General features: G+C 36.0%; 2 protein-coding genes across 2 annotated transcripts; one reads left to right on the plus strand and one right to left on the minus strand.

The window, feature by feature from the left end:
- The first annotated feature begins 10,196 nt into the window (after window positions 1–10,196).
- Window positions 10,197–11,484, plus strand: LOC117784594 (eukaryotic translation initiation factor 4E1-like). Its single transcript, XM_034622363.1, has 2 exons — window positions 10,197–10,900; window positions 10,988–11,484. The coding sequence occupies exons 1-2, from the start codon at window positions 10,322–10,324 to the stop codon at window positions 11,237–11,239; spliced, it is 831 nt and encodes a 276-aa protein (XP_034478254.1). The 5' UTR covers window positions 10,197–10,321; the 3' UTR covers window positions 11,240–11,484.
- A 2,416-nt stretch (window positions 11,485–13,900) lies between these two features.
- On the minus strand, window positions 13,901–14,547 carry LOC117788843. Its single transcript, XM_034627737.1, has one exon. It carries the CDS (start codon window positions 14,502–14,504, stop codon window positions 14,112–14,114), a length of 393 nt encoding a protein of 130 aa, XP_034483628.1. The 5' UTR covers window positions 14,505–14,547; the 3' UTR covers window positions 13,901–14,111.
- Between the last annotated feature and the right edge of the window lie 1,293 nt (window positions 14,548–15,840).

The following is a 15,840-nucleotide window of genomic DNA, read 5'->3' on the forward strand; positions in this document are numbered from 1 at the left end:
TGATAAAATTGTGAATATACTTTAACTAATATTACTTATATACTATATTAGACACCATTTATGTTTTAGTTTCTTCCAAAGAGCACTACACTGAAAAAATGAAAAACTTCTAATATCAAAAGAACATACATACATCTTAAATATTTTTAACTTGAAATAAAACCATTTTTAGACCACATTATTAATCTAAGAATTTGAAAAATATAGAAAAAAAATTTTTAAAAATGTACCAAGCCAGAAACAAATGTTTCAATATATAAGCTGCTTTTTACAAATGTTATTTAACTTAAACTGAGGTTTTGATTTTCTGAACATAATCTTCATCATAGAGGATGTTTTTTTATTAAATTGAATTTACCCCATCTTAATGGCAATCCCCTATGGAAATGACAGCTTCTGCAGACGCCTCTGTTTCAGCCACCTATCAAAGTCAAGTTGTCAACAAAACCAAACTGAAACAAACTGAACCAAACCAAAATCCAAACCCAACGACCACAACAACCACATTGACAATTTTAGCCAGATTCCGATAGAGAGTTTGTGCCTCTCTTTCTCGCTGTCGCTGTCGCTGTCGGGCTAACCAAAACAGTTAAAAGCAAAATTATTCATTACGATTTCCGCACTAACGCGAGAAAAAAAATAAAAAAAAATTGAAATGAAATAAAATAAAACGCGAGCACGCGGACGTTGATGTAGTAGATGTGGACAAAGAAAAAGTTTTCCATGAAAATGCTTTAAAGGCTCATTTGGATTTGCTCTGCGGGTGTGCGTGTGTTTGTGTGTGTGTGTGTGGTTAAGGCGCTTGGGTGTTGGGGCGCTGGCCACGTTGGGGCGTGGCATGACGACTTGCCGTGCGCCGCCTGCCAACGATTGACTTGAAATAAGTTTCACATTGAAATGATGCCAATTTGTTGGCTGTTGTTGTTGGTTGTTACAGTTGGCGCTGCTTAAGCTGCGACACTGCCGCAGATAATTTGCGGCGATGTTGTAATTTTTCTGGTTAAAGTTTTGCCAGCAAACAACTTGAGGCGTTGTTGCAGTTCCAAGCATGCCATGCCACAGGCGGCAAGCATCCACGCGGGGCACAGGGGAAGTCTGCCTCTGCCTCTGCCTCTGCCTCGGTGTCTGCGTTTGAGATTTGGCCGTTAGGCAGCCACTTCATTTTATTGTTATTGTAATTTGTTTCGTAATTTTGCTTACGCAGCCTTACGCCTTATGCACTTGTCTGAACCATGCCCACACTAATCTCACAGCCTCCGATTCCGTTGCCCGCCACTTGTTGCCCCGTTGTATGCCCCATTACCCTGTTGCCCCGCTGTTCCGCTGTTCCGTTGTCCCGTTACTGTTACAAACTTATGGGCGGGTGCTCAGTTCAAAAAACTTTCTTTAATTTTAATCAAAAAAGTTTGTTGTTGCTTTTTAGCGGGCAACAAAACGCGTTTAATTGGACAAGGGAATACATATTATCAAATTAAAAAAAAAACGCACCCGAAACAGCAACGAATTAAAGGGCATTGGTGTAGGGGTGGACTAGGAGATACTCTATACAAAGACTTCTAAATTATAATTATAACATATCACTGCGGACGGCAGTCCGCGCTAGTGACGAAAGCAGTATATATGCAGCAATATATACAGCTAATATGGAAAATTTGCTACGACTGTCCGATTAGATCGAGCTCTATACCGATCGAAACTAACAAATTGGCATACGAAAACTTTTGCTACCTCACCTGGTTCATGTGATACGGGGGATACGGGGGTGTAAGTGGGAGGGGCAAAATTTAAATGCTTGCAGCTAATTTTTTTAATTTTTCTCATTAAAAATACGCTTCGATTGATACTTTGATCACTCAAATCCGACAAATAGTTCAAAAGTTAATGTATTTTTAAATTTTTAGTGGCCTTTCCAAAATTTAATGAAAAGTTCGTTTGTTTGTTTGTTTGTATGTTTGCATCAAAGCGCTAAAAAATCCTTGGATTAATTGGGGGACTTATGCCTTTTCGAAATATAGAAATGCTTGTTCAACGATTTTAAAAAAACCGCTAGAAAACGCTTAATCCCGCTAAAATTGAAGCCAAAACAGCTTCCAAGCCAAAGAAGCTACATATATATCCTATATATCATTGGAAAGGTGTTTTTGATGAATTTATGGCGTACATTTCAATTTTTTTTCTAAAGCACTCAGGTAACATTTTACAAGTGTAAATAGGTTTTTTAGCTTACATTTTTTTAATAAATTGACACATTTGGTCTTTTTCAAATTTCAATTTGTTATAATCAATAAAAATCCGCGTTTTTTTTGTATATCACACATATATGTAAGAATTCGTTTGCCAAGATATTGCCAATTAAGTGTATGTACATATTACACAGAGTTCAGCAGACAGCAGCAATAAAGTGGCATATCAGCAAACAGTGGAGAATGACAACTTTCGTGATTTTTTTATTAATTTATATTTTAACTTAAAATTGTTATATTAAACTTTATTTTGTTCATCACAAATTTGGATATCAGAAATCACTGGATTTTTAGCTCGTGTAGAGGTTTTTTTTGTGTGATCTAATCTAAGTACAGCTACATACATTTTCTCCAAAGATATTCATTTTAACTATTAATTTCTTTTTGCAATATGGAAATATAATGATCCAATCAAATTACAGCATTTACTATTCTTGAAGTTGATTATACATATAGTTTACTAGAGGGTTCTATCTCCTTAAGTCTTTGAAATTGACAGAGTGATAAATTGTATACTGCAGAGAATAAATAATATAAATTAAACTAGACTATGAACTAATGGACCTTAGTGTATTACACCCTATCTACCAATTATGTGCGGGGTATGCAGCATTCGAATCAAAAAGGCAAAATAATTTTGAAATTTTTGACAAGTCCATGTGATTTACAAAATGACAAATGTATTTATAAAGTACAAACACTTTAATCATAATGTAAAAAAAAAAATAAAAAAACCTTGCCATTGTGACAGATAACATTTATTACAAAAATATTTGCTAAGATAGCCTTCATTTAGAGAAATAAATTGTAAATTAAAATTGTATCTTTTCAAAATGTTTGTAACGTAAAACAAAAGGTGGTAAATGGGTTTATGGAAAACAATGAAAATTCATTTATTTGAATTGAAAATTAAATGCTAAGAATTTAAGGCTTGCAAATTGCTTTGGTGGTTGTTGTGATATTTCTTTGTCAGCAGCCTGAAAACGCATTCAACCGTTGGAAACGCCTAAAACTATGCAATGGAAATAACATACAACAAAGCAAAAACAAAAGCATGACAATTATTTGCTGTGATAGACCACAAGAAAATGTGTAACTGACAGTGCGCATTTGGCAAGGCTTTGAATTTGGGCCAAAACGCACAGAAACTGATACTGATACTGAAACCGAAACTGTAAAACAGAAGTTGGACGAGAAGGCGGCGGCGGAGGCGGAACAGACGGAGACTGTATGAAAATGCCAAACGCACAAAAAGACGGTATAATAAACACGGCCCAAATACTCAGGCAAAACATCGCAAATTGCCCAGTCAAATGAAAAACTATTTAAATGCAATTGCTGGCCAAGCGTCGATTTGCTCACTGAATATTCGAGTACGCAAGGAAAATATTTGGTGAGAAGGCAACACCCCAACACCCCAACCCACATTCACACTCACACTCACACTCACACTCACGCTCACAGCCACAACCGAATTTCGAACCAGTAAGAGAACCTAACCCACCCAACCCGGATCCAGCAGTCAGTTAGCAGATAGTATGAGCTCCGCTATCAGTGCTGCATCCGGTGCCCCGACTGGGAATGTCGCTCTTCACCAAGAGAAGGGTATACAGCCAGAGGGGAACAGGGGTTGGATAATGGAATTGTGTTGAGAGTTTAGTAGCTTAGGTCGTTATGTTCATTTTTGTTTTGGATGCAACAATGAGGCTAGTGGTTAGCTGTAATAGTGGCCACTTCAAGTCTGAAAATATGAATAAATAAGACCACTACTGAGTGTCGAGCCAATTGAAGGCAACGGCATCGACAACGGCAACGGCAACGGCAACTGCGCGTCAGGACCGCAGGACCTGCACCACAACCTCTGAGTGAATTAGCATGATAGACCAGCTTTAAAGCGCACTAAATACTGCTTCAGGCAGTGAATTTGATTAACAGTTTTTTTTTTTTTTTTAAATATGAACGTTTATAAAAACTATTGTTAAGCGGGTTTTATGAATACAGATTCCATTTCCTAGAGTTGGCATTTAGCTTACATTTTATCTTAATTTTTATTTCTGTTAAATATTATTTTATATTAAAGAATTGTGTAGTGAAAAAATTTATTAACATTTTTAGTTAATAAGTATAATATATTTGAAGAAAAAATTAAATTATTTTAATGGTTTTTTTATTTCCTTTCCAATTTTATTTAATTTGGTTATATGTGCTTGCATTTCATTTCATAATTATAAGTTTTAACTTAAATAGTATAAAAGATTAATAAAATAAAAATCAATAATAATTATTATTCTAAATTTTTTTGATCACAAATAATTATTAAATGTGATTTACAAAATCAAGTCTTTTAATAACCATTAATTTTGATATTTTTCTTTAATAACTCAAATAAAAGTTTATTAGCTGTTTGCAGAGATATACAAATAACAAAAATTTTGGTACATTCAAAACAAAAATTGAACAAAAATACAACATTTTATCAATTATTTTCTTTTTCATTTTCTTTTTAATTTGTTTTTTTTTTTCAATATATAATGAATTTAATAAGATGTGTTTGCAGCTTATCAAGATTTAGTTTAAATACTGTTCTGTAAATTATTTACTATTACTGTTAAAAATTTGAGATTTACTTGGAGTATTTTGGTGTATGCTGAAAAGCAATGAGTACATTTTTCAGGCATTTCAACATATCCTTTATACAGTCATCTCTAGTACATGAGAGTACGCACACACTCAGAATGACCCATACCCCCATGCCCTGCAATTGGGATCGGCAATTTGTTTTTAGCCAACGTGGAGCTCATTTCAGAAATTAATTTTTATCTGCGCCTGGCACCGCGACTCATCATCATCAGCAGCAGCAGCAGCAAAAAAAAAAAAAGAAACGCTGCAGGCGCTAACATAAACAGGCAAAAATGGGCTATATGAAACGGTGTACTCGTATTCGTATAAGCCAACAGACAGCCGCATCCGCAGTCTGTGCCTCCCCCGAATCCGCTCCGGCCCCGCCGGCTTATTTCAAGCAATTCCCAAAGCTCATACCCTGGACGCAGTCAAGTGTGCAACACTTTGGGCGCTCCACCAACTCGAATATTTCGTACTTATTTATTTATTTCTTTTCGTTTATTTTCATTTTTCTGCCGTTCCCTTTGCGTATATCCCAGTTTCCAGCTACCAGCTCACAGCTCACAGTTCCCAGCTCTCAGTGATTTGAGTTGAGTCGAGTTGAGTCACTCACTCAGTCAGTTAACGTTTCCTGCCCCAGCAATTATATCACTTCCCATCGCCGGCTGCCAACTGGAGCTTTGGCTTGGCTTGGGCCACTTTGAGCTGCCACTGTGTTTCACTCGTGCGTGCAAAATTTAAGCTAATTTGCAGATATTTTTCTCTCTGTTTTTGTTTTCTTTGTTTTTATTGTAAATGTTTTTGTACTTTTGTATTTTTTTGCGCCCGCCTAATTTTGTTAATTGCATGTTAAATTTGGTTTTTATTCGCTCACATGGCTTTCCTATAATCTTTTAATTTTGATTAAATGCGAATGCCTTTAAAATGCCACTAACATAATGCAACACCCAGCTGGCAATTCCCAATTGCCATTTCCCAACACGCCTAAATGGTCGAAAAATGCGGCAGCGGAAGAAAGCATTTCAAATGAGAAAGAAGTCTTCCATCGATGTTTTTGAGCATAGTTAAATATTTAACCACTTGGTCGATCAACCGAATAATCATACACACTAAATAATTCACCATGTGATATGAATATAATTATAATAAAATACAAAATTAAACATTTCATTGGCAAGTGTTTTATTTATTTCGATTTACAGATTGCATGATGTAGTCTTGAAATTTGTAATGTGAAAGACTTAATAGAGGTTTTTATGATACATGTTAATATTTATATAAAGTATATTAGCAACATCAACATACTAGACTTACGATATTTTAAACTCACGTAGTTTAAACTTCTGGCATTAAGAATACTTATATAACAATTTTTTTTTAAATATACAACTAAATAATTTCCAACGAAAACTCGTGAAAATTGAAAAGATTTCCTGGCATTCCATGTGAAAGTGTTAAACAAGTATTTTATTTGAGCTGTAATCAAAAAGTTTACTTTGATCATTTTAGCTAGTTTTTATTCTAGCTAGGAATGTACACTAACTTTTTCATCGCCTGTGTGAGTTTGACAACTGATTCTGATGTTGACACTACCTTTAGATGAGTTGGGACATGCAGTGTTTTAAATTTTTTAATTTTACCAATTTTAGCTTGTACCAGACCACTTGCATATCATAATTTTTGCCTTTTAACTATAAAGCTTTATGAGGACTTAATAAGTTTTGAATAAAAAATAAAAAATAAAAGCACTATAAGCTGTTAAAATATGAAGGCTATTCAAATAATAATATGCTAAAGAATATGTTCACTCTTGGGGATTTTCTGTACTTAACTTTCGAAAGTTTTGAAGAACAAGAGAACAATCTGTTGAGTCATATAACATAATCTACAAGGGTATTTCAGTATCGACATAATTTTTTTTCGGCCTTTCTGCTTATCCAAGCCCTAATTTGATGCGAGAGGAAACAGTTGGCATTAAATTATATCGACTAATTTGCTGAAAATGATATTTGGCAAAACTCATTACTTTTATTTTATTAAAATGAGAGCGGGCATTTTTCAAGACGCGTATCTGAAACTCAATGGAGCGCATATGAATCGAATGTGTGTGCGTTTGTGCGTGTGTGTGCGTGTGTGTGCGCGCGTGTGTGCATCTGTTGCTGTCTGTTGGGTGTGTGTTAATAAGTTTGACACAGTCAACGCGAGCAGCCGCTTCTTGGCCCACATGTGGTATGAGTAATGTGCTTCCACCAACAAACCCAACTGAGCACCTAAATAATGACAGACTGTTTATTCGCACTGTTTGCTTAAGACGAGGGCGTGCCAAGAGGCGGTGGGGCGTGGTTCGCATCCCAACATCTCCCTAGAATGATGAAAAGAAGATGGCAGACACCACGCTGAGGAATGAGACGTGTAATGTTTATTTAAAATTCACTTCAAATGTAATTATTGAAACGCTGATGCGCAAATTAATCCTGACACGCATAAAAAAAAACTGTAGAACAGGTTACTGCGTAAAATTTGAAAATTGTATACATAATATGTACCTTTAAAAAAACCTTTATAATTAACATCGATTTAAGCAATTGAAATTGTACCATAATTGTGGTACAAAGATTTCCTATTATTCTCAAATGCTTGAAAAGTAAGTTTTGTGTTTTCTGAGTAAATATTTTAACTAACGAAATGTGCATATTTTTTTATATATATTTTTTTGTCTATAATGAATTTTATAAATTCCTCTGTTAATATTATGAATATAAACTTTGAATATTTATTGATGGTCAAATTACAAATTTTTGTTTCCATCAATAAGCACAAAATTGTGACAAAATAATTATCTACAGAAAATATGAGTCTAAAAATTAAAATTTTTTATATCTCTTTGTTCAAATAGCTATTCTCGCACAGTGGCTAAAATTCGACCATCCATAATATATAATATTTTTGGGCTCGATTCAAACTGTAAAAGCTGAAGCTGCAATTGTGATGATAAATTCATCGAGTGCGTAATGTAATGTAGCATAATTTGAGTTACGGACTCCAAGAATGAACACAAATTATGGGTATATTTTACACTCACTATGTCACTGTCTTTCTCTCTCTCTCTCTCTCTCACTCGCTCTATCTGTGAGTCTTGCATGCTCTATTTATATATCTTTGTCTGTGTACAGTCCAGTGATCTCTGGTCAGGTGCAAAGTCAGTTTCTGCTCTTGCAGTTGGCTGCTAATGGGAAAAGCAAATGCAAAAAAAAAAGGAAGCGCTCAATGGAAGGCAGTGGAATAAGAGGTGTGGCAGTTCCCCTGGCAGTGGATAACGATTTATGTAAAGTTGCCAATTTAATTTCCTGCGCCCCGAAAAATGCAGCACGCATTTTGGCAGCAAACGGGTAAAGTGTACAAGCATTTTCAACTCGAAGCTAATATTCAAATGATGGTACTAAAAACATACGTACATACTCGTAACTTGCGAACTAAGGGAGATGGTGAGGGGATGGGGGTGTGTGTAGCAAGCACTCGAAATGAACTAACGCAAATGAAATTTCAGTGGAAAATTTACGAACGCATTAAATTTGCAAACCAAATAGCAGGCACAAAGTGCAAACCTTTCGGGTACAGGAAGTCAAAGTTCGAACAACAACAGCAACAAGGACAATAACAGGACAATGTCTTTCTGAAGAGACCGAGGCAAAAGCAAAGTTAATGGCAGCACGTAGCCAACACCGACACGGACACGGACACGGACACGGACACGGACACGGACACGGACATGGACACGGCGGATACGAACAAGGACGCCAAAATGTTGGACAACGTTGCCTGGTCTACAATTTCCAGCTGCTGCTCCAGCTCCGGCTCCAGCTCCAGCATCAGCTCCTGCTCCAGTTTCAGTTTCAGCTGCCAATTCAAGTTGTTTCTTCAGGTCCAAGTCTTGGGCTTTTAATAATACACTTTTCTATTTGGCGCCCACTTTTTACATTTTTAATGAAATTATTTTCAACAATTTATAATTGCCACGAGCAGTCAACCGGCATCAGTGAAGGAGCCTGCCGCCTGCCGCCTGCCCCTGCCCCCTGCCCCTGCGTTGCGTTTAGTTAAATGCACCCCGGGGAGAGTTTTGTGCCCAACAAATTTATATGAATTATACGATATGTATGCCTCTAGTATGCTTGCCTTGTATCTGGCCAACGTTTACATGGGCCCACAGTTTTTCAAACTCGCCCCAAGACTTTAATTCCTATTCTCTCATTTCCATCTCCTCCCACTGGCTTTCCCTCGGCCTCTGTCTTTGGTTCAGCCGCTTGCAGTGGCGACTCCCATGGCGCTTGTTGTTCTAAGCAGTTAACAGTTAGTAGGAGGCATGTCCGCTGTTATAATATAGCACAAGGTAGGCTATTTATAGTCATCTCAGATAAACACACCAAATAAAAAGCAACTACATGCAATTCATTAATTTGCACACTCGCAAACCATTTCGAGAACTTTGCAACAAAATTGTGGTGTGTATTTCATAAAAGTAAGAGAAATGTACTCTAATTGAATCGTTCAAAAATTAATTAAATACCTTTCAAGAATGCTTATATATTCATTTTTAATTTAAATCAATTTCTACCGATTTTAAATTAGTTTTGGTCGACTGCTGTGAGTTGACATTAAATAAATAAATAAATATTTCAGCTATATATATTTCGATTTTTCTTAATTACGACCTTTATATTATGAGATCAATATGATATTAAAGACACAGATGGGTATATTAACTTAGCTCGTCAACATGGTCAACAATATAGGGTATCTAATTTGCCTACCTTAATAATGTATAGAAATAATGGGCATATACGATTATCCTCAGTTTTATATTGAGACTTTTAAAATCAAGAACATTCATCTTAAATATTTTGTTTTTAAAATAAGACAATTTTAAGCGCAAATGACTAATACTAGTTTTTAATATAAGAATTTAAAATTAATCAAATTGTTTGAAAAGCATAAAAATGTCATTTTTTATTTGAATTCAAAATATAAATATCTTCATTATTTTTTTTTTTTATATGTTGACTTGAAGTTATGAACATTTATTCTTATAATAAGAAATTGGTCTTATTCGAAATGTTCTCAAAACCAAGATGTGTTTTATAACTTTAAGAATTTTATGTTCTTATTCTTAGAACATTTTTTAACAGTGTACGTTTAATATAGAAATGTAGAAAAATATTTAATCTAGAAGGCTTGAGTAAAAATTTCAAATTTACTTATTTAGGTATTTGTAGCACGATATTCAGTTGACTTTTGCAGCTCTAATAAGTTATTTCATTTACAATTTAATAAAATACATTTAAATTGTAAACACATAAAAGTACAGATTGTCCCAGGATTTGCATATCACTAACGTTTTTACAGCAAATTCCACAGAAACCATTCATCGGCGAGCAAGTACAGATCGATCTACTGCGGATATGAAGAACTTTGCCGATTTGCAGACCATGTTCAAGAGTACAGTAAGCGCTCCCAATAGCGAACAGATGGATACTGCCAGTGATGACGCTGGGACATCTGAACAACAGCCGACAGATACAGATACAGATACAGCTGCTGATGTTGATGTGGCTGTTGCTGTTGCTGTTGCAGTTGCAGATGTTAAGGATGTTAAGGATGCTGAGAGTGTGGAAACCAAATCGCAGGAAGTTGGAAACTCAGATGAATGCGAAATTTCCAACGAGATGGTGGCACATGAACTTATGCTTAAGCATCCATTGCAGAATGTGTGGACTCTGTGGTATTTGGAGAACGATCGCACCAAATCCTGGGAGGATATGCAAAACGAAATCACTAGCTTTGATACAGTCGAGGACTTCTGGAGCCTATATAATCACATCAAGCCACCGTCAGAAATCAAATTGGGCAGCGATTACTCGCTCTTCAAGAAAGGAATACGCCCCATGTGGGAAGATGCTGCCAACAATAATGGCGGCCGTTGGGTAATCGCTCTCAATAAGATACTGAAGGATGACTTGGACAAATTGTGGCTTGATGTGGTAAGCATCAATCTTCTCTCTCTCTCTCTCTCGCTCTCTCTCTTTCTGTTTAGCACTCTGCTAGTACTACTTAACATTCATGCTTAGCTACTTTGCTTGATTGGTGAAGTGTTTGATCGTTTCGATGAGATCTGTGGCGCTGTTGTCAATATACGTGGCAAGAGCAACAAGATATCAATCTGGACTGCCAATGGGAACAATAAGGAAGCAATTCTTGAGATTGGCCACAAGCTGCGCGATGCCCTACGTCTGGGACCCCAGAACTTGCTTCAATATCAGCTCCATAAGGATGCAATGTCCAAGCAGGGCTCCAATGTCAAATCGACATTCACATTGTAAACTCACAAAATTTTTGAAGAGCCTAGCTACCCAGTGTTGATTGTTTTCTTTTAGTAGAATCTAAGTTTTAATCGTATTAAAGGCGAACACGTAACAAACACATCCACACAAATGCCCGGGCTTAAAGTATATGCTACAAATGTACTTATATACGAGTATTTGTTATCGAAAATTATTAAAGTTGCTTTTGTTCATTGTGAAACTCGCGAAAAATAAAAGTTTTATGTACACATATTGAAGAAATATTCATCGATGTATTTATTTTTTCGCTATAAATACATGTAATACTTTGTGCTGACTGAAAGTGAAAGATTGCATTCCACAAAAAAAAAAAAAAAAAAAAATTCAATTCCAAAATTGTTAATTTTTTTTTTTTTTTTTTTTTATAGTTTTTTCTAAACTACCATAATAATTTTCTACCATAATAATTTTCTCAATCTCGATACGAACCCTGATTAAAAACATTTATCGATTAATCGATTGTAGATGTGGGTTGACAACAATTTCAGACACAGGCAAGTCATTCTGTTAACTTTAATTATCAATTATAGTTGGCACTATAGAACAGTGTGTGCTCGTGGCTTGGTGGCAACCCTTCTACATACTATATGTATACGTAGGTGTGCAACTCTGACACAAGTGCTGACTGTATAGCAGTGTTAACATTGCGGTAAAGATAACGAACTCGTGTTTGCTGTCCTGCCACTTTCTGTAGTGTCGTTGTTGTCGTTGTTGTCAGTATCTGTTGACAGCGGTAGAGCAGAGTTGCCACTGCTGCGGAGACCCTCATCAAAGTGAGAGACGCGTCGCATTATTGAGCTAAATCAGTTGAACGGACACATAAAACACTGAGCACAAATGCTCAGCAAACACAGGGCAAAAAAAATATTTATTCATGAGTTTGAGCAAAGGTTGATCGACTAAGATATACTCTGTACAGTGTTGTTGGGCCATTGTTTGATCGCATACTTCAACATTGTCAAAAAGTCACATATCAGACTCAATAAATTGAATTTTCTTAATAGCTGTTAAATGTATATTTCGATTTGGCCTTACAGGGTATCTAATTATTCCTTTACTCTGGACATTCAACATCGTTTGATTCACATCCTTGTCACACTCAAATATGTTTTTAGGCAAAAGTTTAGGCATATTTTTTGCATTTCTCGTAGCTCATTAAATTTTAATGGCCATACAATAAGACTGACTTATAATATCTGCCTGAATGCCCCATAACGATCTCATTGCAAATGTCAACTGATGGCAATAATTTGTAAGTGATACCGGCTGACAGTTATTAAAATATATTTCCCTCTGTTAATTTAGCAGCTCGTTCATTAATCTTCTTAGAATTCCAAAAATAGAAAACTAAAAGGTTTACTATGTAAATGCTATGAATTTACTGACTCTATAATTTATGATAGCTTCCAATTGTATGTATACGTTTTTGTATATACAATATATACATAATAAACTCGAAAGTTATTCAAAAAACAATTTTAAACAGCTTTGATCTAAAGTACAGGGTCTCTCACAGCAGAGTTTTGCTGCACTGTAGTCTTTCTTACTAAAGAGTTGGATTCTTTGTGAGCGATCAAGCTACTTTCTCCCATCGATTCAATTGAAATGCGTTGAGTAAATTTTCGGAAATGTCATTTTAATTTCCCACTGTGCCCAAAAGTATGCTAGAGAATTATGTGATTTTCGATGCGAGCTTGGAATTCGCCACAAGACTGAGGGGAGGGGTGACATAACTGGTGTTGCATGTCAAAGAAAATGATGCAAAAAGCTAAAAAAAAAAATAAAAAAAAAAAAATGAAAAGCAAAAGAGAGAGAAAAAAAATTGTTAATGCTCACAATTTGCACAAAGAAGCTTTACAAAACATGGCGCTGAAATGCAGCCACTTAGTTCATGAATATGCATATTGTGTGCTTACTATGCACACTAACAACAACGACAGCTTATGTGTGTGTGTGTGTGTGTGTGTGTGATTGTGTGTGTATGTGCTATTAGTAGCTGTCACTCGTTACATGTATGCACATTCGGTTGTCCCTCCATTTTGGCCAAATGGTCGTCTGTCTATCTGTCCATCCGTCCATCCGTCCATCTGTCCGTCTGTCCATCTGTCCGTCTGTACATTTAGTCCTTCGCCTGCTCGCTACGTTGGGACGCGCATTTTTGCCACTGTTTACTATTAAATTAGCATATGAAAGAGATGCAAGCTCCCATTCGCACACACTTCACACGGACACAAACACACACACACACAGACACACATATGTATGTGTATAGTCACTCTTGTATGTACTCGCACATACTTGTATGTGAGCTCGTTTTGAAAATTCAGGCAAATGTTTGGCTGAGATCCATGATGCAAAACTAGCAAAATGCGTGGATTTTATTTTTGTATATGTGCTTGTGTGTATATACATACATGCATGTACATATGTGTGTATTTGTACATATGTGAAAGTAGCACATTCAAACAGATTCTATTTCAAATTTTTGAATCCGCTTTTGACCAAAATAGAAATCTGCTTTAATGCTGAAAACATACAAAATTTCAATTGAGCTGTGTGCGTATACTTAATGAGCGCACTTTGTAGATATATTTGTTTTATGCTTTGAAGCTGAAACATACTACGTTGCAAAAGTAACAGTAATGTTTCTTAATGAAAATTTTACCATCTACAATTTTCCAACTTGTTAATTAGACACAGGAAATGAAGAAGATCTGAACTTATGACAAGGTTTTGAATTTTTAATAAGCGCAGCTCGAACTTTTGGGCAACTATGACTAAGTGCAGTTAAAACAAGGTTGGGCAGTGGAGCACGAAACGAATATTGAAATTAAGTATAAAGTTTGATGATTCAGGAGATGCAGTGACAGCTCTCGCGCCAGCATTGACCAATCCAGTGATCCAGCTTCTTGCAGTACTGATGGCACTTGGGATAGTGCGGACGGTAGCGGGATTGCTCCTGGCAGAGGCCTCGATCCATGGCAATTGCACGCGACTTGATTGCAACGATGGCCAGTGGCTTTGATGTCGTTGTCGCATCCGATACAAATATTTCCTTCCTAGCGGAGTCATCTCCATCTAGTTCACTCTCCGGCAATTGCGTTTGCTCCGGCACTGGAACTGGAGCTGGCTCTGGAGCCGCATTTGCCTCACGCCGTTGTTGTAGTCTTCTGGCCTGACCAGTGCCCAGACAGAGGCACAGGCAAATTCCCAGGCACAGTATCCACACTTGCAATAATTTCATCTCTCGCAAAATCTCTCACGTTTCACGTCTTTAATGCTGCGAATTTGAATTTAGACTGGGAGTCTGTTTCTCATGTGTTTTTTACACAGCAATTGACATCAATATGAAATATCAATGTCTCAATGCGTAGTTCCACTTTTCTAGATTCGCTTATCGGACGCTTCAAGGTCAAAGGTCATCCGCTAATCAACAGTGCCGCGGCTTAGATTTGATTTCTATTGCAAGCACACAAAAACAAAATAATAAACACACATATTCAGATCGTCACGATGATCGAAAAGTGATAACAATGACCAATTTATGTATAGTGACTCAAAACGGTTTTCAGCCACCATTTTAGACATACAACAGAAAATCATTGTTAAACGTTTTCAGCTCGTAAATTTTGTCAAGTGGCTTTTTAAGCAAAATGAAGAATTAATGAGTTGCATTTTTTAATTTTAGATATGACTTAAAAGCTTAAATTGTTCTTAAAGTGTATAATTATCAACCATTTATTTTTTGACAGGTACTTGTATTACACTGTTGTATGACAGGTTCTTCTACCTAGTATAGTGCCGGGTCATTTCGTAACTTAAAAAATTTATTCAAACTTTAAAAATAATAAATAATTTTTAAATAATTATCTTTTGGGGTTAAATCACAATTATGTCGGATTTTTTGAGCTTTTCAGTGATTTCTCAAAATAGATCGAAATAAATTTGTAGCACAGATATTGCTTGCATATCTTAGCAGCCATAAATAATACAGCAGTTTCGAAAAAAAGTAATTTTCACTCCGACTTAATGTAGATTCATGTTTTAATGTCCACATTTAAACGAATAGTCACGATCACAACCCTTTGAGTGTCTGCGTCATATCATGGTCATTTAATTTACAAGCCCATCATCAAATCTGTTGCTTATCAGCTTCAATTATTACAACATTTTCTATCGTTCAAAACACATATACAGTTAGTATATAAAAGCCTCAATTATGTTTACACATAAGCAACAACACCAATGAATTGGAGGAATAGAATAAGAAGAGGGGAACAGCAAAGCAGAGTGTGAGGGGAACCATCAAAAATGTTGAGCTGGTAATTTATGCGGAAATTTGATTTTTATGTGCGCGAATGTTTAGAAGCTGCTTGCAAAGTAAGTAAAATTGATGGGCGACGGACAAAGCAGTTAAAGGAGCATCAAAATTCTTGGCAAGGACTGCCAAACATTGTGGGCTAATTTTTGGCACACAACCATACAACCATACAACCGAACATGCACGGAAACGCATAAAAGTCCATTTGCTTTAAAATGCAAAAACAATAACAATAATCATAATAATAATACACAATAAC

This window comes from Drosophila innubila, chromosome X (assembly GCF_004354385.1).
Source record: "Drosophila innubila isolate TH190305 chromosome X, UK_Dinn_1.0, whole genome shotgun sequence".
Taxonomy (NCBI): domain Eukaryota; kingdom Metazoa; phylum Arthropoda; class Insecta; order Diptera; family Drosophilidae; genus Drosophila; species Drosophila innubila.

Coding starts and splice junctions, on each gene's coding strand:
- LOC117784594 (XM_034622363.1), top strand. CDS start 10,322: ATGAAGAACTTTGCCGATTTGCAGACCATGTTCAAGAGTACAGTAAGC. Junction 10,901..10,987: donor ACAAATTGTGGCTTGATGTG/GTAAGCATCAAT, acceptor ATTCATGCTTAG/CTACTTTGCTTGATTGGTGA.
- LOC117788843 (XM_034627737.1), bottom strand. CDS start 14,504: ATGAAATTATTGCAAGTGTGGATACTGTGCCTGGGAATTTGCCTGTGC.